Genomic DNA, 27,094 nt, shown 5'->3' on the forward strand with positions numbered 1-27,094 from the left:
CTCCTGACAGATTAAAACTGTGTGTCAGACTGGGACTCGAACTCCAGACCTTTGCCTTTCACGGGCAAGTGCTCTACCATCTGAGCTACCCAAGTACGACTCACGCCCTGTCCTCAGAGCTTAACTTCTGCCAGTACCTCGTCTCCTAGTTTCCAAACATTACAGAAGCTATCCTGCAAACCATGCGGAGCTAGCACTCCTGAAAGAAAGGATATTGCAGAGACACAGCCTGGGGGATGTTTCTGGAAACATCCTCCAGGCTGTGGCTAAGTCATGTCTCCGCAATGTCCTTTCTTGTTTCTGGAAACATCCCCCAGGCTGTGGCTAAGCCGTGTCTCCGCAATATCCTTTCTTTCAGGAGTGCTAGTTCTGCATGGTTCGCAGGAGAGCTTCTGTAAAGTTTGGAAAGTAGGAGACGAGGTACTGGAAGAAGTTAAGCTGTGAGGATGGGGCGTGAGTCGTGCTTGGATAGCTCAGATGGTAGAGCACTTGCCCGCGAAAGGCAAGGTCCCGAGTTCGAGTCTTGGTCCAGCACACAGTTTTAATCTGCCAGTAAGTTTCTGACTATACAGATACCAGGGGCCATCAAGAGTAACTGACCCTGATAATGGTTTAAGTACAGATGTTTTTACTCAAATTTTGTTGCAGGAATAGCGATGGTACTTTATAAACACCTTGTATGTGATGCACGTCGCTGAAATCGGTATCTTCACATGTGGCTGATGATGTTTCAAAGAATAAAACTTTTACGCATTTTGAAAGAAAGGGAGCCACGTATTAGAGAGTTACGACGGCAGCAGGACGCGGCCCTACGGCGCGCCCACCACCTCGGACTTGAGCCTGCGCGCCAGCGCGCGGCGCACCTGCAAGTTGGCGCTGTCTGCGCCGCCGGCCTTGTCGCCGTCAGGCGCGCAGCTGGCGCCACCGGCGCTGGCGCCACCCGACGACAGCGCCGCCCTGGCGGCCCGCGCGGACCGCGGCCGCTCGGCGCTGCCGGCCGCTGCGGCGCGCAGCTTCTTCTCGCGCTCCTGCTTCTTGAGCAGCAGCAGCTTGTCCCGCTGCGCGCGCAGGTACTGCTGGCGGCGCGCCACCTCCTCCGCGTCCACCTCGTCCAGCGCCGGTGCAGACGGCTGCGGCGAGGGCTCCTGTGCGGCATCGCACAGCGCGTTAAGCCGGGTTCACGCAGACAACAAAAGTATCGCCACTGCTAATGGCGAACTACCATTGCTTTGTAGTTGCACGTGTGGACTCCTAGTCTTCGGTGGCGCCATTTAAGAAGCGCAACTTTCGTCACGCCACAAAAAGTTGAACTTGGTTCTACTTTGTTGCGCCATTTAGCTTTCTCCACAATCGAATAACGTCATTCGATTGCTACCTCGCGGCTGGATTCAAATCTTTCTAGTGCGTATTCATTCACAGATGGTACTTTTGTTTGTGCGTTTGCTATTAATATGTCGAAAAAGTGGTCAACAGCGACAATTATGAGATTCTTGGAGGTGTATCAAGAACGAGAATGCCTTTGGAACCACAAAAGCGAATCGTACAAAGACAGAAATTTGAGAGATGCTGCATTAATTGAAATAGTAAACAGTATGCGTGAATATGTACCTGGAATTGATGTAGCTACAACAAAAGGGGCTATGTTTTATCATTTACCTTCAAATGAGACTTAAGGGCATCGTAAATAGCATCCAGCACTTCGCACAAGAATACTGAAATAGTATTTTTCGGGATTCGGTAGGTGTACTGGAGAGATGACATGGAATCACCACTCGCCAAATATCGGAGAGTTACTTGAAGTTTCACACGAGCAAGGATTGCATCTCTCATGTGTGTATCCGATCTTTGAATAGAGCTTGATACACAGCTCAACAAGTACTCGAAATTCGTCTTCAACATCCAAAAATGGTTTACGAATGAATTTTTATCTTCGAATGTTAATTCTTTTATGAGCGTATTTGTTGCTCCCATATAATTTCTGCGCGATATCCACATACAGATCCATTTCGTTTCCGTTTCTTTGTTGTTAACTCTTCGCTCAGTTCTAATGCCACAATTTGCGCAACAACATTAACGCAGGCCCGAATCATTTCAGGTGACGCCATTTTGCAAACTGCGCAATTACGAAGAATTTGTGGCGTCCTGTGTGAACGGTAGCTCACAGCGCCGCTTCAGAATGACTTGCGATACTTTCGTTGCGTGTGTGAACCCGGCTTTAGCTCTGTTACCACGTAAGCATGCCAAAGTCATTCTTGTAACGACTACCGATAACCTCTGCAAATTAGATACTTATTACCACAGAATAAGAATACCCACGGGCTTAAGATGCTCAGACTTGATTCATTGGCGCCGACTTATATTGCCTAAGAACTCACGACTTTATGGTATGGCTCAAGATTTGTTGTTAGCGCTCTGCAGATTTTTAATGCCCGTTAGTACAGACATACCCAGCCCAAATGTATCGTACGCTTTGTAAACACCATTCATAGGCATCTTAACCATTTGCATTCAAGATCGGGAATGAACTTGACTTGTCTTAAGACTTTGAAGACCAAAACGCAGCCAGCCGCGGTGGCCAAGCGGTTCCAGGCACTTCAGTCCGGAACCGCGCGACTGCCATGGTCGCAGATTCGAATCCTGCCTCGGGCATGGATGTGTGTGAGGTCCTTAGGTTAATTAGGTTTAAGTAGTTCTAAGTTATAGGTGACTGATGACCTCACATATTAAGTCCCATAGTGCTCAGACCCATTTGAACCATTTTTGAACAAAAACGAAAGGGCATTTCAATTGTTTGCAACAAGTGCATCAGACTCAGATGTCTGTATTGTTTTTAAATATGAAATAAAGAGATATGCTCTGCTATTTTTAATGTTTTGTGCTGTAACATACGATTGACTCTCTATTACGCTGCCGCGGCAAAGTGAATTGGCCTCCTACTATGCCAAAGAGAAAGTATCATGAATAACTTCAAAACTGAAAGCAGACACGCAGTAATTTATTCCACACTGAAAGAACTCAGGGGCAAAATTCTTCAGTTTATACTTTGTGATACATTATTTCATTCCTGTTCATTCTTAGGGAAACTAAAATATTAACCATCTATAATTATTATCCACGTTATAGTACTAGTAGCACGGTCTCCCATCCTTACTACATTAAATAAGCATAATAACTTTGGCTATCTGTATAATGGAATTTTGAGATATAAATATAACCTGATGAGAATTGCTCGAAATGTACTACGCACATGACGGATTGATTGCCAGCACATTTCTCACACTACCGAACTTGTCTAACACTCGTCTCGTAAATATGTGCCCACGCAGTCACATAAATTACCCTACAGTATTGATTGTCTGCCTTTTGCTCCTGTAAAGCGTTTAGATTTGCATCCATAACCGCAACAATTATTCATCATTGGTGCTGTTAATAAACAAGTGCGTAAAAACAGGACAAAGACGTGTAATATTAAAGTTTCGCCCTTTGCGTAAAATGCAAACAAACAGCCTTACAAGAAAGCCACGTGACAATCCCAGTTTGTCTTTGGCGACAAGATGAACTGAAAGCCCACTGTTGTGCCAGTGTTCTATCTGACTGCTTTGATGCAGCCCATCACGAATTCCTCTTCTGTCCCAATCTTTTCGACTCAGAGTAGCACTTGCACCCCACGTGCTAAATTCAATGCTGGATGTATTCCAATCTCTGTCATCCCATAGAGTTTGTACCCTATACAGCTCCCTCTAGTGCCTTGGAATTTATTCCCTGATAACTTAACACATCTCCTACCATCTTGTCCCTTCTTCTTGTCAGAGTTTTCATTATATTTCTTTCCTCGTCGATTACTCGCAGAACCTCTTCCTTCCTTACATTATCAGTCCACATAATTTTCAACATTCTTTTGTAGCACCAAATCTCAAATGCTTCGATTCTCTTCTTTTCAAGTTTTCCCGCAATCCTTGTTTCACTATCATACAATGCTGTGGGCCATACATACATTCTCAGGATATTTTTCCTAAAATTAAGGCCTATGTTCGATACTAATAGATTTGTCTTGGCCATGATTGCTCTTTTTATGGGCGCTAGTCTGCTTTTCATGTTCTCCTTGCTCCGTCTATCATGAGTTATTTTGCTGCCTAGGAAGCAGATTTCCTTAACTTCTTCTACTTGTTCATCCCCAATTTCGATGTTAATTTTCTTGCTATTCTCATTTCTGCAATTTCTCATTACCTTTGTCTTTTTTTTTTATTTACTCTTAATCCATATTCTGTATTCATTCTGTTGTTCATTCCATTCTATGCATCCTACAGTTCTCCATCATTGCTCCTTCGACGTACACATTGAACAGCAAGGGCGAAAGACTACATCTCGGTCTTACATTCATTTCAATCCGAGCACTTCGTTTTTGACCTTCCAATCTTTCTAGTCCCTCGTAGATCTTTCTCTATAATTTACCCCAATTTTTCTCAGAATTTCGAACATCTTTCACCTTTTTATGATGTCGAACGCTGTTTCAAGGTCGACAAATTCTATGGGCGTGTCTTGATTTTTCTTCGGTCTTGCTTCCAGTATCAACCACAACTTCAGAACTGCCTCACTGGTGCTCTTACCTTTCCTCTAACAGATCGTCAATTTTCTTTTCTATTCTTCTGTATATTATTCTTGTCAGCAACAACTTGGGTCCATGAGCTTTAAGCTGAATATGTTGTAATTCCCGCACTTGTCCCCTCTTGCTGTTTTCAGAATTGTGTGGATGATGTTTTTCTGAAAGTCTGATGGTATATCGCCGGTTTCATACATTCTACACACCATGATAAACAGTCGTCTTGTTGCCATTTTCCCTAGTGAGTTTATAAATATGAATGCGGATTTCGCAGCTGTGATTCATATTATGTAAACTAAAGGTGGATGATGAGGAAGGAAACGTAAGTGAAGGACGGCATCTGCTTCAGCGCTTCGTGTGAAATCATCGGCGACGAGTAAAAAGTGTGTGCCGAACCAGGATCCGAACATGCGATCTTCTGTTTACTAGGTAGCTGCGTTAAACACTGCACCATCTAGATAAAATCTTTATTGTAATTGCGCGTACTCTCTCTGCTCGCCCCCCGGCCGACTTCAGTGCTAGGTGGGAATGTTCGTCGGCTGGTCCACGTAATTACGCTAAACACTGTGTCCGGCTGGCGCAGTGGTTAACGTCATTGCGTAATAAGCAGGAGAGCCTTGGTTCGAATCCCCGTCCAGCTTCACATTTTCACTTGTCACTGCTAATTCCACATAAAGTCCTGCAGCAACTGATATCAATAATTCCTCCCCCATCCACCTTCAATTTATATACGATTTTAGAAATGCTGATGGAATGTTACCTTTCACTTCTGCCTTATCTGATCTTCCAAAGCTCTTTTGAATTCTGACTCTAATAGTGGTTCCCTTATCTCTTACCTGTTGACTCCTGTCATCAGAGAAGTCCTCCCCCTCATAGGGGCCTTCAGTGTATTCTTTCCCTCTATAACTGAATTTAACAGTTGAATTCCCAGTGCACTCTTAATGTTACCAACATCGCTTTTAACCTTACAGAGAGTTGTTTTAACTTTTATATATTTTGAGTCAGTCCTTCCGACAATCATTTATTTTTCGATTTCTTCACATTTTGCATGTAGCCATTTCGTCTTAGCTTCCCTACACTTCCCACTTATCTCATTCCTGAGTGACTTCTATTTCGTCGATCAACTCAATCATTTCTTCCGTTATACATGGTTTCTTCGCAGTTACCTTCCTTGTACCAATGTTCTTCTTTCCAAGTTCTGTGAATGCCCTTTTTAGAAATGTCCGTTCCTCTTCAACTGAACTGCCTATTGAGTTACTCATTATCGCAGAATCTATAGCCTTAGAGAACTTCAAGTGTATCTCTTCGTTACTTAGTTCCTCCGTATCCCGTTTCTTTGCACACTGATTCTTCCGATTAGTCTCTTAAACTATGGCCTACTCTTCATCACTACCAGATTATGATCTGAGTTCATCTCTGCTCCTGGGTACGCCCTACAAACCTATGATTTCGAAATCTCTGTCTGACCGTGATGTAATCTAACTGGAATCTCCCTGTATCTCCTGGCTGTTTTCAGGTACGCCTCTTCCTCTTATGATTCTTGAACAAAGTATTCGCTTTACTAGCTGATACTCGTATTTATTTTTTCAGAATTCAATTAATCTTTCTCCTCTCTCATTCCTACTACCAAGTACGTATTCCTCATAACCCCTGCTTCTGTTTCTTCCCCTCCCACCACATTCTAGTCCCCCATGACTATTAGATTTTCATCTCGCTTTACTTAATGACTTACCCGTTCAATATGCTTGTATACTTTTTCCATCTCTTCATATTCTGTTTGCGACGTCAGCATGTATACCTGAACTATTGTTCCCAGCGTTGATTTGGTGTCGAATCACATTAACTGTTCACAGTAACGCACTCTCTGCTCTATCTTCCTGTTCATAACGAATCCTACTGTTGTTATACAATTTTCAGCTGCTGTTGATATACCCTACATTCGCCTGACCAGAAATCATTGGCCTCTTTCCATTTCAATTCACTGATCCACACTACATCTGAATTGAGCCTTACCATATCCCTTTTCGGATTTTCGAACTTTTCTACGACGTTCAAACTTCCGACATTCCGCACCCAGGATAGTAGAACTTTGCCCTCCTGCTGACTATTCCATCCTTTTCTTTTCTCACGGCCAAACCCACCTACGTAATCTCCTCCTGCAGATCCGAATGGGGGAGTAATCTAGAATCTTTTTGGCAATGGAGACATCATCGTGAAATGTTTTCATTTGCAGACCACACGTCCTGTGGATGCACCATAAGCGTCTCTAGTGCAGTGGTCTCCGTACCATTTGCATCCTCAAGCTGTCGATCATTGCTGATTCATGCTCCTCTTAGAGGCAGTTTTCCACCCCCAGGAGCAAGAGAGTGGCCTGAACCTCTGTATATTCCTCCACGCTCTTTGACAAGGCCGTTGGCAGAACGATGGTGACTTCTTATGCCCAAATTCCTTGGCCTCCATTGCTGATGATTTTTATTGAAAACTACCTCACAAACACGGCATTGCCCGGGTATTCACATTGCCTATTTTCTATTAGAAATTGAAACAGAAAATCACTGTTTGTAGTGTAGTATCGAAAAAAACTTATGTCGGTGTATTAGTAAAAACACCTTTCAAATTATGGAACAGTTGTGCAAAAAGTATGCACAACGTACAAATGCGTAAGTACGGCTGCTTCGCCTGTCTACAACGTGATTTCGTTAACATCTCTATGGCAACGCCTCCACATAGCTCTATTGATGGCTATTGTTTCCGCTTCGGGTTGATAGCTGTCAAACGCGCTGCCAGGTGTCAGGGATTTCCTTAAGTTTGCTCGTCTGTAGGAGTGTCTTAGTAGTAAAGAATAAACGTACTAAAACTTCATTCGTGATATGGTGCTTTTGCACGCATGTCATATCTCTTGAATCATGTGTCGTACAGTGGTACATTTGTGTAGGCAGCATATGTGGATACTGTCTGCGAAATATGTTATCAACAGAGTTAGTAGCAAAGAAGAAACAAATTTAAACTTCAGACATGATGCGGCTTTTTATCTCAGTGTTTATGACGTCATGCGTACTGAACTTCACGTTGTACAATGAAATAATGTTATAGGTACATACTTTGTCATACGTGGATACTTTCTGTGAAATTTATTGCGAATGGCATTAGTAACAAAGAAGTAATAAATTTAAACACAATACGTGATTCGGCAGTTTTTCACGCATCTTATTGTTTTTGAAATCGCATCTGCTGAATTATGAAAGGAAGGTGATTCTTATCACGACAGCAATTGTTGCCTGACAGTAAAGGTTATACGTGTTAAGTTTGGTTGAAGTCGGTCTATTAACGGTCAAGTGATTTAGGAGGAGTTGTGGGACACATACGTTTTCATAATGTATGTGTTACGCATTTAAACAGTGGTGAAGTTCGAACGCAGGACCCAGGAGATTTTGATCAGTAGACCACAGGTGCAGTTTTCCCCCTTTAACCCGTCCTCACGCTCGCCAATATTCTGCCTTCTCGGCCTGGCTTCGGTGCCTTTAATATTCTTCTCTTGTACCGTAAAATTACAGCATAAATTCTTCAATCTTAAATTGAAATAGAAACTAAATAAATCCTCTTTTATTAATAAAGTGTCCAACATCCTAATAAAAGAATAAATCAAACATTTCTTGGAAAAATCTTTCTTTTTCCTTTTTTTAATGTTGTGGCTTCTGCCGGAATTAGAGTTTTCCTATGGCACCGAGACTTAACAACAAAACCAATTCTTGTGCCAAATTAATTAAGATGATGCAAACTTCGTTGCAACTATATTAACTGAAGTGGCCAACCAAAAATTACTTCTTCTTCTTCTTTACGATAAAGTGTAAAGTAAAAAATTTTGAAACAAAGCTTTATATTTCGGACTCCTTGAAGGACTATGGTTCTCTTCCATTATATACCGCATATACTCATCTATACTCCTATACTCGCATCCCCTCCCCCCCCCCCCCCCCATGAACCATTGACCATGCCGTTGGTGGAGAGGCTTGCGTGCTTCAGTGATACAGATAGCCGTACCGTAGGTGGAACCACAACGGAGGGGTATCTGTTGAGAGGCCAGACAAACGTGTGGTTCCTGAAGAGGGGAAGCAGCCTTTTCAGTAGTTGCAGGGGCAACAGTCTGGATGATTGACTGATCTGGTCTTGTAACACTAACCAAAACGGTCTTGCTATGCTGGTACCGCGAACGGCTGAAAGCATGGGGAAACTACAACCGTAATGCTTCCCGGGGGCATGCAGCTTTACTGTATGGTTAAATGATGATGACGTCCCCTTGGGTAAAATATTCCGGCGGTAAAATAGTCCCCCGTTCGCATATCCGGGCTGGAACTACTCAGAAGGACGTTGTTATCAGGAGAAAGAAAACTGGCGTTCTATAGGTCGGAGCGTGGAATGTCAGATCCCTTAATCGGGCAGGTAGGTTAGAAAATTTAAAAACAGAAATGGATAGGTTTAAGTTAGATATAGTGGGAGTTAGTGAAGTTCGGTGGCAAGAGGAACAATACTTCTGGTCAGGTGAATACAGGGTTATAAATACAAAATCAAATAGGGGTAATGCAGGAGTAGGTTTCATAATGAATAAAAAAATAGGAATGCGGGTAAGCTACTACAAACAACATAGTAAACGCATTATTGTGGCCAAGATAAACACGAAGTCCACGCCTACTACAGTAGTACAAGTTTATATGCCAACTAGCTCTGCATATGACGAAGAAACTGAAGAAATGTATGAGGAGATAACAGAAATTATTCAGATAGTGAAGGGAGACGAAAATTTAATAGTCATGGGTGACTGGAATTCGATAGTGGGAAAAGGAAGAGAAGGAAACACAGTAGGTGAATATGGAATGGGGGTAAGGAATGGAAAAGGAAGCCGCCTGGTAGAATTTTGCACAGAGCATAACTTAATCATAGCTAACCCTTGGTTCAAGAATCATGAAAGAAGGTTGTATACATGAAAGAAACCTGAAGATACTGGAAGGTTTCAGATAGGTTATATAATGGCAAGACAGAGATTTATTAACCAAGTTTTAAATTGTAAGACTTTTCCAGGTGCAGATGTGGACTCTGACCACAATCTATTGGTTATGAAGTGTAGATTAAAACTAAAGGAACTGCAAAAAGGTGGGAATTTAAGGAGATGGGATCTGGATAAACTGACAGAACCAGAGGTTGTAGAGTGTTTCAGGGAGAGCATTAGGAAACGATTGACAGGAATGGGGAAAGAAATACAGTAGAAGAAGAATGGGTAACTTAGAGCGATGAAATAGTGTGGGCAACTGAGGATCAAGTAGGTATAAAGCCGGGGGCTTATAGAAATCCTTGGGTGACAGAGGAGATATTGAATTCAATTAACGAAAGGAGAAAATTCAAATATGCAGTAAAAGAAGCAGGCAAAAAGGAATACAAACGTCTCAAGAATGAGATCGACAGGAAGTGGGAAATGGCTAAGCAGGGATGGCTAGAGGACAAATGTAAGAATGTAGAGGCGTATATCACTAGGGGTAAAATAGATACTGCCTACAGGAAAATTAAAGAAACCTTTGGAGAAAAGAGAACCACTTGTATGAAAATCAAGAGCTCAGATGGAAACCCAGTTCTAAGGAAAGAAGCAGAAAGGTGGAAGGGAAGGAGCATATAGAGGGTCTATACAAGGGCGATGTTCTTGAGGACAATATTATGGAAATGGAAGAGGATGTGGATGAAGATGAAATGGGAGATATGATACTGCGATAAGAGTTTGACAGAGCACTGAAAGACCTGAGTCGACACAAGGCCCCGGGAGTAGACAACATTCCATTAGAACTACTGATAACCTTCGGAGAGCCAGACCTGTCAAAACTCTACCATCTGGTGAGCATGATGTATGAGACAGGCGAAATACCCTCAGACTTCAAGAAGAATAAAATAATTCCACTCCCAAAGAAAGAAAGTGTTGACAGGTGTGAAAATTATCAAACTATCATTTTAATGTCATGGCTGCGAAATACTAAGGCAAAATACAAGGCCCCAGGAGTAGACAACATTCCATTAGAACTACTGATAACCTTGGGAGAGCCAGCTCTGACAAAATTCGACCATCTGGTGAGTATGATGTATGAGACAGGCGAAATACCCTCAGACTTCAAGAAGACTATAATAATTCCAATCCCAAAGAAAGCAAGTGTTGACAGGTGTGAAAATTATCAAACTATCATTTTAATGTCATGGCTGCAAAATACTAACACGAATTCTGTACAGACGAATGGAAAAACTTCCTATTTTTCCACAGATTTAAAGATTCTTCTACCTCTGCGTGTGAAACAATTACATCATCATTTACTTGTATACTGATATCTGATCTCTCTTAGTTTGCTTGTGACTTTTTACCTTTATACAACTTTGTTAACTATTTAACCCATGATTCCTAATTTACATCGTTCACTTCCAAAATTTCGTATAACTAACTGTTTCCTCTACTGTAGTCTCATTCGCCAAATTGGTTTCTGCAACCCACAGAAGTCATGATCTAAATTTTTAGAAAAGGTCTCCCAGTGTTCCTGTTTAAAACGATTCACTAGCGATTTTGTCTCATTATGAGGTTTTTTTTTTTTTTGTAATCTTCATAAGACTCTTATGTTTTGTGTGTTTCATATTACAAATAGTTACACAACTTTTTTTTACAAATTTCTTCAACATTTTAGCAAAATCATGGTGTTCCGTTTGTTTTCCTCTCTTGCCTTCTAATACTTGTACCCACGTATTCTTGAGCTGCTGCATCAGTACTTTCTTTAATTTTCTCCCAGGCTGATCTACGTTATCCTCTCCTTAACGGGTTTCTCTTTTATTTTCTCTGACAATCGCTTCTGATATAAAATTTTCGTAGATTCATTCCATAATAACTCAATATAAAATTTTTCTTTTTTCAAGGTTAGTGCTTTAGCAATTTTGTGCCTTCCAACATGCAATCCGATTTTTGCCAAGAGCTGGCTGTGATGACTCCGTACGTTGGCAGAGTTTTAAGCCCTAACATCTAGCACTGGCTGAGGATGGATATTCGTGTTTGTAAAAATGTAAGCTATTGTAGTTTCACGACATCTTGTGTTCCGAAAAGTGTATTTATACCGTCCTTTGTGGTCATAGAAGGTATTATTTATTCCATTTTTAAGTAGTTTTATTTTTGAGATGAGTAAGAAATTATCCGAAGAGGCATGTGGACCTCTGAAGACCCTTGTGTCTTGCACTAAAGACCATGTCTTATTATTTGAAATTATGTAGTCTATAATTGTGGCAGAGCCTCTAATCGGCCAGTTATATTTGTGCATCTGTTTATGCCTGAAGACCGTGTTTGTTATACTTACCTCATTATTCAATGAGATCGCCTTCTACCTATATCCATTATTATATTACGTTTTCCCCGCCTGACTCAACGACATTAACTATGTGTGTGTTACCCACCCTTGTATTTAAATCTCTTGCTATTATCAAACAGTCTTTCTGTTTATGTTAAATAGGGTTGTTTGCAAGGTATCGTAGAACTCTTCAGAGTTATCATCCCATCCTTCTTCTGGGAAGTACAATTACCGTTGGATAACCTCTTGATGTCTTTATGCTGACCACAATTCACCGATGACGGTGTGAGATTGTAGTTTGTTTGTTAAAGTCTTGAGCCATAGAACAGCAACTTCAGCATGGGGCCTTTCCTTTTGAGGGATTCCGCTGTAAATAATGTGATACCCATTTAATGTAGTGGAACCTCTCGATTTCATTTTGATTTCGGCCATGTCAATATTTTGTAAATTTAGTTCATTTTTTAGTTCTAGTTCTTTATCTTTGAGATTGTGGAGATTCCAAGTAGCCATTTTCAATACACTGTCTATTCCAAGTCCCGACATTAAATTCTATTAACACAGGTCCATATGCGTTTGACCAGGTGGTGTATTTTAACCGTGGGCTTATAAGCAAATATGAGTGATTTTTTTATTCCATTAGTACTGGATATCCTAACAATTACGGTCGGTAATTTGACGGCATTTCTTTGTCCCCTTTCATGTGAAGCTATACCTCTCCACAAGAAAGGGGACAAAGAAATGCCATCAAATTACCGACCGATCTCACTTTTGCCAGCTTTTTCAAAAATCTTTGAAAAGATTATGTTCAAGCGTCTACTTAAGCACCTTAGTGAAAATAACATACTGTCAAAGTCACAGTTTGGGTTTCTTAAGGGTTCTGATATTGAGAAAGCTATTTACACTTACAGCAAAAATGTCCTTAATTCATTTAACAACAAATTAGAGACAACTGGCATATTGTGTGATCTGTCAAAGGCGTTTGATTGTGTGAATCACAAAAAAATGGTTCAAATGGCTCTGAGCACTATGCAACTTAACTTCTGAGGTCATTAGTCGCCTAGAACTTAGAACTAATTAAACCTAAATAACCTAAGGACATCACACACATCCATGCCTGAGGCAGGATTCGAACCTGCGACCATAGCGGTCGCTCGGTTCCAGACTATAGCGCCTAGAACCGCACGGCCACTCCAGCCGGCTGTGTGAATCACAGCATTCTTTTAAGTAAATTAAAATATTATGGCGTCACTAATAGTGCTGCAAAGTGGTATCAATCATATCTTACTAATAGAAAACAAAGGGTGTCATTACATAACACATCAGCAGCAAGCAACCAGACATCATCTGACTAGGAAGAAATTACATGTGTTGTTCCCCAAGGTTCCATACTAGGTCCACTACTGTTTCTTGTGTATATTAATGACGTGTCATCTGTTACATTAGCAGATGCCAAGTTTGTCTTATTTGCAGATGATACAAACATTGCAATAAATAGTAAATCAAATATCAATTTAGAAAGGGCAGCTAATCAAATTTTTACTGATATTAATAAGTGATTAATAGCCAATTCACTGTCATTAAACTTTGAAAAGACCCACTATATGGAGTTCAGAATTTCCAAGAGATTTCCTTCTGGTGTGTGTATAAAATATGATGACGTGGGAATAGAAGAAGTTGAGAGTGTATCATTCTTGGGATTACAACTTGATAATAAATTCCGTTGGGAGCAACATATTAACGAACTGCTAAAGCGCCTAAACAAGTCTATGTTTGCAATGCGAATGATGTCAGACATAGGATGTATAAATATAAAAAACTGGCATATTTTCCTTATTTTTACTCCATTATGTCATATGGTATCATATTTTGGGGTAACTCCACAAACAGAGAAAAAATTTTTAGAGTATAGAAGCGTATAATAAGAGAAATGAGTAGTGTAAATCCAGCAACATCATGTCGAAACCTATTCAAAGAATTGGGCATATTAACCACAGCTTCTCGGTATATTTATTCCTTAATGAAGTTTGTTGTAAATAATACATGTCTTCTTCCAACTAACTGCTTAGTACACAGTATCAATACTAGGAATAAGAACAATAAACATAAAGATTTAAAATCACTTACTCTTGCCCAGAAAAGAGTCCAGTATTCAGCAATGCATATTTTCAATAAGTTACTAGCAACTATTAAGAGTTTAGTTTCAGACAAGGCACAATTTAAACACAATTTAAAAGAATTTTTGGTGGCCAACTCCTGTTGCATCCATGAGTTTCTCAACAAGTGCAGTAGACCATTTTAATGAAAATTTATTATATAATTTTTGACAATACTTGGTTGTAACAGCCAAGTGACTGCCTACTGTGTGAATGATGGATATATGGAAAGCAGATGTAAGTCTTAAGTCTGCAAATAGTGGAAGTTTAATTTTAAATCCTGTACATAATCTGACTGTTCTTAACTGAGGGTCACTGAAATGAATAACTTACTTTAATTTTTGACAATACTTGGTTGTAATAGCCAAGAAACTAGCAAATGACTGAATGATGGATTTAATGAAAGCAAATGTAAGTATTAAACCTGTAAATATTAGAAGTTTAAATATAATTCATGTACATAATTTTACTGTTTATTGACTGAGAAAAGAGAACCACTTGCACGAATATCAAGAGCTCAGATGGAAACCCAGTTCTAAGCAAAGAAGGGAAAGCAGAAAGGTGTAAGGGGTATATAGAGGGTCTATACAAGGGCTATGTTCTCGAGGACAATATTATGGAAATGGAAGAGGATGTAGAAGAAGATGAAATGGGAGATATGATACTGCGTGAAGGGTTTGACAGAGCACTGAAAGACTTAAGTCAAAACAAGGCCCCGGGAGTAGACAACATTCCATTAGAACTACTGACAGCCTTGGGAGAGCCGGTCCTGACAAAACTCTACCATCTGGTGAGCAAAATGTATGAGACAGGCGAAATACCCTCAGACTTCATGAAGAATATAATAATTCCAATTCCAAAGAAAGCAGGTGTTGACAGATGTGAAAATTACCGAACTATCAGTTTCATAAGTCACTGCTGCAAAATACTAACGCGAATTATTTACAGACAAATGGAAAAACTGGTAGAAGCCAACTTCGGGGAAGATCAGTTTGGATTCCGTAGAAATACTGGAACACGTGAGGCAATACTGACACTACGACTTATCTTAGAAGAAAGATTAAGGAAAGGCAAACCTATGTTTCTAGCATTTGTAGACTTAGAGAAAGCTTTTGACAATGTTGACTGGAATACTCTCTTTCAAATTCTGAAGGTGGCAGGGGTAAAATACAGGGAGCTAAAGGCTATTTACAATTTGTACAGAAACCAGAGGGCAGTTATAAGAGTCGAGGGACATGAAAGGGAAGCAGCGGTTGCGAAGGGAGTGAGGCTGGGTTGTAGCCTCTTCCCGATGTTATTCAATCTGTATATTGAGCAAGCAGTAAAGGAAACAAAAGAAAAATTCGGAGTAGGTATTAAAATCCATGGAGAAGAAATAAAAACGTTGAGGTTCGCCGATGACATTGTAATTCTGTCGGAGACAGCAAAGGACTTGGAAGAGCAGTTGAACGGAATGGATGGTGTCTTGAAGGGAGGGTATAAGATGAACATCAACAAAAGCAAAGCAAGGGTAATGGAATGTAGTCTAATTAAGTCGGGTGATGCTGAGGGAATTAGATTAGGAAATGGGACACTTAAAGTAGTAAAGGAGTTTTGCTATTTGGGGGGGGGGGGCAAAATAACCGATGATGGCCGAAGTAGAGAGGATATAAAATGTAGACTGGCAATGGCAAGGAAAGCGTTTCTGAAGAAGAGAAATTTGTTAACATCGAGTATTGATTTAAGTGTTAGGAAGTCATTTCTGAAAGTATTTGTATGGAGTGTAGCCATGTATGGAATTGAAACGTGGACGATAAATAGTTTGGACAAGAAGAGAATAGAAGCTTTCGAAATGTGGTTCTACAGAAGGATGCTGTAGATGAGATGGGTAGATCACATAACTAATGAGGAGGTAGTGAATAGAACTGGGGAGAAGAAAAATTTATGGTACAAGTTGACTAGAAGAAGGGATCGGTTGGTAGGACATGTTCTGAGACATCAAGGCATCACCAATTTGGTGTTGGAGGGCAGTGTGGAGGGTAAAAATCGTAGAGGGAGACCAAGAGATGAATACACTACGCAGATTCAGAAGGATGTAGGCTGCAGTAGGTACTGGGAGATGAAGAAGCTTGCACAGAATAGAGTAGCATGGAGAGCTGCATCAAACCAGTCTCAGGACTGAAGACCACAACAACAAATATATTGACTGAGGATCATTAAAATTAATGAAACTCAAGTTTTTCTAATAACATTTTTGTAATGTGTTTATCTGACATGTTCCACACCCAGGAGGATTCTCTCTTTTATGGGTATATGAAATGAGTAATTAATCTAATCTAATCTAATCTTACAGGTCTCACCAGAAGACGACAGAGCACGGCGCCAATGGCCAACTTACCACTACCGCAGTATTGCTGATCGTTTCGCCAGCAGGTGCCCGGTCCGCCTCTGGTACCTCGGCGTCAGCTTCTGAAAAGGATTGGAACGTCAGCTTTTACTGCCAGGACGCGGCTGTGTCGGTGTCCCCGCGCGACACGTACCCGCGGTCTGCAGGATGGCCGACTGCAGCAGGCTCTTCTCGCGCCGGCACTCCGCCTCCAGGCGCTGCCGCTCCTCCGAAATGAGGCTCTGCTCCAACTCGCGCGTCCCCTCGTCGGCAATGGCGCTGGCCGCCTTGTACTCCTCCACCGTCTTCCTGCCGACAAGGTGAGTGTCTCGTGTAGCGGAGCAAAGAGAGGAAGTGTACGGTATCACACGACCATTTCACAGCACTGCATGCAGCTGCAGTGCGTGTCACATCAGAAGTTACCTCCGCACAGTGACAGGAATTGTGGAGGGGCTGAGGTTCACTAGCACACGGCGGCAGAGACGGTACAGACACCTACAGGGTGTTTCAAAAATGACCGGTATATTTCAAACGGCAATAAAAACTAAACGAGCAGCGATAGAAATACACCGTTTGTTGCAATATGCTTGGGACAACAGTACATTTTCAGGCGGACAAACTTTCGAAATTACGGTAGTCACAATTTTCAACAACAGATGGCGCTGCAAGTGATGTGAAAGATATAGAAGATAACGCAGTCTGTGGGTGCGCCATTCTGTACGTCGTCTTTCTGCTGTAAGCGTGTGCTGTTCACAACGTGCAAGTGTGCTGTGGACAACATGGTTTATTCCTTAGAACAGAGGATTTTTCTGGTGATGGAATTCCTCCGCCTAGAACACAGTGTTGTTGCAACAAGACGAAGTTTTCAATGGAGGTTTAATGTAACCAAAGGACCGAAAAGCGAGACAATAAAGGATCTGTTTGAAAAATTTCAATGGACTGGGAACGTGATGGATGAACGTGCTGGAAAGGTAGGGCGACCGCGTACGGCAACCACAGAGGGCAACGCGCAGCTAGTGCAGCAGGTGATCCGACAGCGGCCTCGGGTTTCCGTTCGCCGTTTTGCAGCTGCTGTCCAAATGACGCCAACGTCCACGTATCGTCTCATGCGCCAGAGTTTACACCTCTATCCGTACAAAATTCAAATGCGGCAACCCCTCAGCGCCGCTACCATTGCTGCACGAGTGACATTCGCTAACGATATAGTGCACAGGATTGATGACGGCGATATGCATGTGGGCAGCATTTGGTTTACTGACGAAGCTTATTTTTACCTGGACGGCTTCGTCAATAAACAGAACTGGCGCATATGGGGAACCGAAAAGCCCCATGTTGCAGTCCCATCGTCCCTGCATCCTCAAAAAGTACTGGTCTGGGCCGCCATTTCTTCCAAAGGAATCATTGGCCCATTTTTCAGATCCGAAACGATTACTGCATCACGCTATCTGGACATTCTTCTTGAATTTGTGGCGGTACAAACTGCCTTAGACGACACTGCGAACACCTCTTGGTTTATGCAAGATGGTGCCCGGCCACATCGCACGGCCGACGTCTTTAATATCCTGAATGAATATTTCGATGATCGTGTGATTGCTTTGGGCTATCCGAAACATACAGGAGGCGGCGTGGATTGGCCTCCCTATTCGCCAGACATGAACCCCTGTGACTTCTTTCTGTGGGGACACTTGAAAGACCAGGTGTACCGCCCGAATCCAGAAACAATTGAACAGCTGAAGCAGTACATCTCATCTGCATGTGAAGCCATTCCGCCAGACACGTTGTCAAAGGTGTCGGGTAATTTCATTCAGAGACTACGCCATATTATTGCTACGCATGGTGGATATGTGGAAAATATCGTACTATAGAGTTTCCCAGACCGCAGCGCCATCTGTTGTTGACAATTGTAACTACTGTAATTTCGAAAGTTTGTCTGCCTGAAAATGTACTGTTGTCCCAAGCATATTGCAACAAACGGTGTATTTCTATCGCTGCTCGTTCAGTTTTTATTACCGTTTCAAATATACCGGTCATTTTTGAAACACCCTGTATTTTGCCAAGCATTAGAGAGTGCTGTTGCAGACAACGAGGAATAAAATCTCAGCGCCACTTAAGTACGGCCGCGTCACAGTCTGGAGCAGATTAGTTATCCCTCTCCAGCGATCTACATCTATATACATACTCCGCAATCCACCATACGGTGCGTGGCGGAGGGTACCTCGTACCACAACTAGCATCTTCTCTCCCTATTCCACTCCCAAACAGAACGTCCGAAAAATGACTGCCTATATACCTCTGTAGGCAACGGCCTTGCCGCAGTGGATACACCGGTTCCCGTCAGATCACCGAAGTTAAGCGCTGTTGGGCGTGGCCGGCACTTCGATGGGTAACCGTCCGGCCCGCCATGCGCTGTTGCCATTTTTCGGGGTGCAGTCAGCCTCGTGATGCCAACTGAGGTGCTACTCGACCGAACAGTAGCGGCTCCGGTCAAAGAAAACCATCATAACGACCGGGAGAGTGGTGTGCTGACCACACGCCCCTCCTATCTGCATCCTCATCTGAGGATGACACGGCGGTCGGATGGTCCCGATGAGCCACTTGTGACCTGAAGACGGATATATATATATATATATATATATATATATATATATATATATATATATATACCTCTGTACGCGCCCTCTCTCTATTATCTTATCTTTGTGGCCTTTCCGCGAAATGTAAGTTGGCGGCAGAAAAATTGTACTGCAGTCAGCCTCAAATGCTGGTTCCCTAAATTTCCTCAGTAGCGATTCACGAAAAGAACTCCTCCTTTCCTCTAGAGACTCCCACCCGAGTTCCTGAAGCATTTCTGTAACACTCGCGTGATGATGAAACCTACCAGTAACAAATTTAGCAGCCCGCCTCTGAATTTCTTCTATGTCCTCCCTCAATCCGACCTGATAGGGATCCCAAACGCTCGAGCAGTACTCAACAATAGGTCGTATTAGTGTTTTATAAGCGGTCTCCTTTACAGATGAACCACATCTTCCCAAAATTCTACCAATGAACAGAAGACGACTATCCGCCTTCCCCACAACTGCCATTACATGCTTGTCCCACTTCATATCGCCCTGCAGTGTTACGCCCAAATATTTAACCGACGTGACAGTGTCAAGCGCTACGCTACTAATGGAGTATTCAAACATTACGGGATTCTTTTTACTATTCATCTGTATTAATTTACATTTATTTATATTTAGAGTTAGTTGCCTTTCTTTACATCCGTTAAAAATTCTGCCCAAGTCATCTTGTATCTTCCTACAGTCACCAACGACGACACCTTCCCATACACCACAGCATCATCAGCAAACAGCCGCACATTGATATCCATCCTATCCAAAAGATCATTTATGTAGATTCCTCCCCTGTGCCTTCCATTTCATTTCAGAGTAGCACTTGCAACCTATGTCCTCAATTATTCGCTGGATGTTTACAATGCCTGTGTTTTCATACATTTCTTACCTTCTACAGCACCCTCCAGTAACATGGAAGTTATTCCTTAGTGTCTTAACAGATCTCCTACCATCCTGTTCCTTAGTCTTGTCAATGTTTTCCATATATTCCTTCCCTCGCCGACCTTATCAGACCGCCTAATTTTCCACATTGTTCCGTAGCTCACATCTCAAACGCTTTGATTCACTTCTTTTTAGGCTCCCCACAGTGCATGTTTCACTACCACACAATGCTGAGCTCCAAACGTACATTCTCAAAATTTCCTCCTCAAATTGCCAGCCACTGTGGCCGCGCTGCTGCTGTGGTCGCAGGTTCGATTCCTGCCTCGGGCATGTATGTGTGTGATGTCCTTAGGTTAGTTAGGTTTAAGTAGTTCTAAGTCTCTGGGACTGATGACCTCAGATGGTAAGTCCCATAGTGCTTAGAGCCATTTGAACCATTTGAGCCTCCTCAAATTAAGGCCATGTTGGATAATAGCAGATTCCCTAGGTCAGGAATGTATTTCTTGCCTTTGCTAGTCTGCTTTTTAGTCCTCCTTGCTTCCTCCATTACGGGTTACTTTTGTTTGCAGAGTAGCAGAATTTTTCAACTTCGTCTACTTTGTAGTCATCGATATTCACGTTAAGTTTCTCGCTATTCTCATTTTTTATGTTTCTCATTAATTTTGTCTTCTCCACTTTATTTTCAATCCATATTCTGTACTCATTGAACTGTTCATTCCATTGAACAGATCCTGTAATTCGTCTTCACTTCAATAAGAATAGCAATATCATCAGCAGACGCTTATCATTGGTAGGCTTTCTCTCTGTATCTTAAGCCCACTCTTGATCCTTTCTTTTATTTCCGTCATAGTTTGTTTGATGTTTAGATTGAACAGTAGGGGAGAAATACTACGGCCCTGTCTTACACTCCTTTTAAGCCAAGTACTTTCTTCTTGGTCTTCCACTCTTATTGTTCCCTCTTGGTTCTTGCACATATTGTGTATCACCCATCCTTTCCGGTTTCTTACTTCAATTTTTCTTAGAATTTCGAACATCTTGCACCATTTTACATGATCATTGTGGCATAATGACATAATGTCGTGTGACGTGGCATGAATGATCAACTCATATTTGAATATGATTTATAACCAAAAATTTTTGAAGACCATAGGATGACAGTTTTGGCTATCGAGAGCAGTCGTCAATAATAAATAGTTGTTGTTGCGATATTGGCTGAAACAATTTTTCCCTAGTCAGAATTCACCCACATGCTTCTTACCCGCAATTTAATGTCCTCAAGCCGTGGTGGTACTAGCTGTCACGTTACTGCTTTATTTGAAACCACTTCATTGGCTCACCTTGGCATCACGTTGAAATTTCTGAATACTCGAGAGGATAACCTCTTGCTGTAAACGTAATCACTTACTACCGGCACGCTGTTTAATGCTTCCTCGGAATTCGGATTCATTCCGACCTTTCTTTCCGGATTCACAATTCTCACAGAAGTTAGTATATCTTCTGGAGTAATTGAGGCTAACTCAAAGATGCTATGAATACCTATTACAGTTGCAGTGCAAAACCCGTGGAAGAATCATTCTAAAATTACTCTTCATGTTAAACTGCTTAAAAAAATTTCTCCATCACCAGCATATCTGCGACCGTTTGTATGCTTAGATCCAAGAGGAGTGGCAAAGAAAAGAAAAAGTCGTACTAAACTAAAACAAATAATTTGAGTGCGACAGAAAAATATAAAATAACCAATATACACGTAGGAAGTTCTAAATTATGCATCTCTGAAATCAATATTTGTTGCTAGATAGCATTCAACACTTTGTTGCTCCACCTGCCTGGAATATACTATTCTGTCTGTATGGATTTAAAAGGACACAGAGTGAGGTGGCATAGTGGCTAACGCAATTCACTCGCATTCAGGTTCAAATCCCCATCCACCCAACTAGATACAGAAGAGAAATTCAGACCTCAGCCACAATCCAATGGCGACAGTGAAAATTTGTGCTGACCGGGACGCGACCCCAGATTTCCCGCTTTACGCGAGCAGTCACCTGAACCGCTTCGGCTATCAGTTCACGCTTTCCATCCAACCCAAATTCTCCATTTGCAGCACACTTCACATGTATCGTCAAATGTCCGCTAATCTCACTGCACGCAGCTTCGCTTGATTCACGCAGGCATTCGGATGTAGTGTGCATCCGCGCTGAAGGTATCGTTATTCACTGTGTAATGGTTCTTTACTTACGTGACCATTACGGCACTCCAACCCCAGTTCTCGATACCTGTAATATCGTACTACTTTTCTGCGAAGTAACAGACATATTTTTGTGACAATATTCACATTTGGTTTTATTAATGTATAGGTACTCCGCTGTATTGATATATTACAGTGATATGGTTATTGTGTGTATTCATTTCTGTGAGACTTTGACTTTGTGACCGTTTTGGCGCGAATGCGCACAGAGCAGTCTTTGTTTCACTTTACAGAAGTTAAGTTGTTATTTCGCTTTGTAAGAAGTCTTGTGTTTGGTTAAAGTGGAAATTAAATATTTGAAGATTGATACAAAACTGTTTTCTTGATGATATGACAGTTAAGAAGTATATGTGAATTTGCAAATAGTTTAATAAAAATGTGGATCGTGAACACCAATTCAAAAATTATTTCTACCATACCATTGTTCTGATCTGGGATTGCTTGATCATTAAGAATTTCCTGAAAAACGCATTTGTTAAGTCTTCAAATATTGCTAAAATACAGATCTGGACCTTCTAGCAGTCAAAGTGGAGTCACCCTAGAATCAACAAGATGAGCCATAACAACTTCGACGAAATCTACGTGGGAATCCATTCAAGATAAGTCCCAAAATTAATGACTTTTTTACAGTGACTTCATTATTTCCATTCTGACGATACCATCCACAGTCAATAACTTTGTTGTTGCCCGATAAAGCGAACATATGCTGCGTGAGCAACATTATTAATCTGATTTCTAACCTACTTTATAAGTGGTGGTATTGTTAGAACCGTCAAGGCGCATATATATTATATATTACCTTTCTTTCAGAAAGTACAGACAATATATATATATATATATATATATATATATATATATATATCAGACCTGACACCAAATAACGATATGTCCACTGCGGAGGCGCACTTCCTCTGCACTCTTGCGGGAGTCAGATGGAAGCTGTGGGCAATGAGGATAATGGACAGTGGACGCTATACTTGTAGTTTGCGACAGTTGAGAATTTGGAATGGACGGAAAGCTTGCTTGGATAGCCGAAGTGGTTAAGGTGACCGGTTGCGTAAAGCGAGAGATCCGAGTTCGAGTCTCGATCTGGCACAAATTTTCACTTGCGCCATCGGATTTATTTCAGTGCCCGACTACGGCTGATGTCTGAATTTCTCTTATATCATACTGTATATACACTTAAGTGACAAAGTCACGAGATAGCGATATGCACGTATACCGATGGCGGTAATATCGCGTACACAAGGTATAAAATAGCAGTGCATTAGTGCAACCGTCATTTGTACTCAGATGACTCATGTGCAAAAGTTTGCGAAGTGATGTGGCCTCACGACGGGAATTAACAGACTTTCACTGTGGAATGGTAGTTGGAGCTAGACGCAGGGACATTCCATTTCGGAAATCGTTAAGTAATTCAACGTTCCAAGACCCATAGTGCCAACAGTGTGGCGAGAATACCAAGTTCAGGCATTACCCCTCACCACTGGCAACGCAGTGTTCGACGGCCTTCACTTTACGACCGAGAGCAGCGACGTTTGCGTAGAATTGTTAGTGCTAATAGACAAGCAACACTGCTGGAAGTAACTGATGAAATCAACGTGGGACGTACGACGAACGTATCCGTTAGGACAGTGCGGCGAAATTTGGCGTCATCGGATTATGGCAGCAGACGACCGACTCGAGCGCCTCTGCTAACAGCACATCTCCTTCAGCGCCTCTTCTGGACTCGTGACCATACCGGTTGGGCCCTAGACGGCTGGAAACGCATGGCCTGGTCAGATGAGTCTCAGTTTGAGCTGCTAACAGCTGATGGTAGGGTTCGAAGGTGGCTCAGACCCCACGAAGCTATGGACGCAAATTTTCAACACGGCACTTTGCAAGCTTATGGTGGGTCCATAATGCGTTTTAAATGGAATGGACAGGGTCCTCTGGTCAAACTGAACCGATCATTGACTTGAAATGGCTATGTTCGGCTACTTGGAGACCGTTTGCAATTTGCAGCCTTTCACGGACTTCATAGCGGGGGGATTCTTATGGATGACAATGTGTCATGCCACCGAGCCACAATTGTTTGCGATTGGTTTGAAGAACAATCTGGACAGTTCGAACAGATGATTTGGCCACCCAGCTCGCCGGACATGAATGCCATAGAACATTTATGCGGCATAATCAAGAGGTTGGATCGTGCACAAAATATTGCACGGCCAACACTCCCGCAATATAGACTGCTGTAGAGGCAGCACGTCTCAATAATTATGCAGGGGACTTCCAACGACTTGTGGAGACCACGCCACGTCGCGTTGCTGCACTACGAGGGGCAAAAGTAAGTCCGGCACGATGTCATGAGATATCACATGGCTTTTATCAACTCAGTAAGCATGCAGCTGCTGCATCAAAAAGTGGTGTCTGTTATTTCGACCACGTCGCTTCAGCAAAATGCGGAGATGGCTGTTCGGAAAGTGGACTGCTGATTTACTTCAGTGTCCTTTTCAAACCCGATTTTGTGTACTATCTAGTTGTATCTACACTACTGGCCATTAAAATTGCTACACCAAGAAGAAATGCGGATGATAAGCGGGTATTCATTGGACAAATATATTATACTAGAACTGACATGTGATTACACTTTCACGCAATTTGGGTGCATAGATACTGAGAAATCAGTACCCAGGACAACCACCTCTGGCCGCAATAACGGCCCTGATACGCCTGGGCATTGAGTAAAACAGAGCTGGGTTGGCGTGTACAGGTACAGCTGCCCATGCAGCTTCAACACGATACCACAGTTCATCAAGAGTAGTGACTGGCATATTGTGACGAGCCAGTTACTCGGCCACCATTGACCAGCGTTTTCAATTGGTGAGAGATCTGGAGAATGTGCTGGCCGGGGCAGGAGTCGAACATTTTCTGTATCCTGAAAGGCCCCTACAGGACCTGCAACATGAGGTCGTGCATTATCCTGCTGAAATGTAGGGTTTCGCAGGGATCGAATGAAGGGTAGAGCTACGGGTCGTAACACTTCTGAAATGTAACGTCCACTTTTCAAAGTGCCGTCAATGCGAACAAGAGGTGACCGAGACGTGTAACCAGTGGCACGCCATACCATCACGCCAGGTGATACGCCAGTATGGCGATGGTGAGTACATGCTTCCAATGTGCGTTCACCGCGATGTCGCTAAACACGGATGCGACCATCATGATGCTGTAAACAGAACCTGGATTCATCCGAAAAAATGACGTTTTGCCATTCGTGCACCGAGGTTCGTCGTTGAGTACACCATCGCAGGTGCTCCTGTCTGTGATGCAGCGTCAAGGGTAACCGCAACCATGGTCTCCGAGCTGATAGCCCATGCTGCTGCAAACGTCGTCGAACTGTTCCTGCAGGTGGTTGTTGTCTTGCAAACGTCCCCATCTGTTGACTCAGGAGCCGCGCGGGGTTAGCCGAGCGGTCTGAGGCGCTGCAGTCATGGACTGTGCGGCTGGCCCCGGCGGAGGTTCGAGTCCTCCCTCGGGCATGGGCGTGTGTGTTTGTCCTTAGGATAATTTAGGTTAAGTAGTGTATAAGCTTAGGGACTGATGACCTTAGCAGTTAAGTCCCATAAGATTTCACACACATTTGAACCATTTGTTGACTCAGGGATCGAGACGTGGCTGCACGATCCGTGACAGCCATGCGGATAAGATGCCTGTCATCTCGACTGCTAGTGATACGAGGCCGTTGGAATCCAGCACGGCGTCCCGTATTACCCTCCTGAACCTACCGATTTCATATTCTGCTAACAGTCATTGGATCTAGACCAACGCGAGCAGCAATGTCGCGATACGATAAACCGCAATCGCGATAGGCTGCAATCCGACCCTTATCAAAGTCGGAAACGTGGTGGTACTCGTTTCTCCTCCTTACACGAGGCATCACAACAACGTTTCATCAGGCAACGCCGGTCAACTGCTGTTTGTGTATGAGAAATCAGTTGGAAACGTTCCTCATGTCAGCACCTTGTGTGAATGCTCTGAAAAGCTAATCATGTGCATTTCACAGCATCTTATTCCTGTCGGTTAAATTTCGCGTCTGTAGCACATCTTCGTGTAGTGTAGTAGTCAGGACATTAAACTCTAATCTTCCTTTCTGATGTCAAGAAGGTCTTTGATGAGATATAACAAAGTTATTATTAATACCCGTCAAGTTTGTTTTGCTGTTGTATGGTTCCAGGAGGAGCTCTGTTATTTGTAAATTAATACACTTTTTATTTAAAAAAATCATACGCATAATTAAAATCGAATGTATTAGTTGCAAAACTGTAACTTAGGAAGAGAGGCAACATGTAAATCAAATTTACTGACGTTTGTTCTATTATACTGGAAGCTGGACATACTTATCCTGGTCCATGTCACCTCATCATTACAATAGCCTGTCTATACTTCATAATATGATCATGAATATTTTAATAGCTTATTACATTTGTTCACTAGATGTAATAGAAATATTTTTAAGTTTTGCTATTTAAGGCATCCGATACTTCAATATTTAATTAAAGGTGACTCTATCATTGAAAAGCCTTACGATATGCTGCCATGGAGTAACACAGTACCGTTAAAGTAACATTTAGGATTGTCATAAAAAATGAAAATTAGAGCCAGAATTAAGAAGACAAGAAACCCATCGGAACACTTACTTCAAAACCTCTTCCATGATTTGTGCTTCTTCTGCAGGCAATTTTGTTTCGTCATCGGGTAAATACGATTGTGGAGTGATACCATATTTTTGCTGAATCATCTCCAATGCTTGTAATTGTAACTCCAAATTCTTCTGTATCATCATTCGTTTGAAGATTTCGTAATCGTTGGCAGCCCACACTTGTTCAAAAAGGCTCTAAAACAG

The 27,094-nt window shown here is 42.2% G+C and overlaps 1 protein-coding gene and 1 pseudogene across 1 annotated transcript in view; one reads left to right on the forward strand and one right to left on the reverse strand.

Annotated features, from left to right (window-relative positions):
• Positions 1-535: 535 nt before the first annotated feature.
• The window catches only part of LOC126188373 (cilia- and flagella-associated protein 36), a 92,171-nt gene continuing 65,612 nt past the window's right edge, over positions 536-27,094 (reverse strand). Inside the window, exons 4-8 of the mRNA XM_049929972.1 lie at positions 26,889-27,085; positions 16,628-16,782; positions 16,486-16,556; positions 6,469-6,480; positions 536-1,106 (exon numbers count right to left, since the gene is read on the reverse strand). Of these exons, the coding sequence (XP_049785929.1) occupies positions 810-1,106; positions 6,469-6,480; positions 16,486-16,556; positions 16,628-16,782; positions 26,889-27,085 (732 nt within the window). The 3' untranslated portion in view covers positions 536-809. The remainder of the gene's footprint in view (positions 1,107-6,468; positions 6,481-16,485; positions 16,557-16,627; positions 16,783-26,888; positions 27,086-27,094) is intronic.
• LOC126189122 (5S ribosomal RNA) lies at positions 18,771-18,888 on the forward strand (annotated as a pseudogene).

This window comes from Schistocerca cancellata, chromosome 5 (assembly GCF_023864275.1).
Source record: "Schistocerca cancellata isolate TAMUIC-IGC-003103 chromosome 5, iqSchCanc2.1, whole genome shotgun sequence".
Lineage (NCBI taxonomy): Eukaryota > Metazoa > Arthropoda > Insecta > Orthoptera > Acrididae > Schistocerca > Schistocerca cancellata.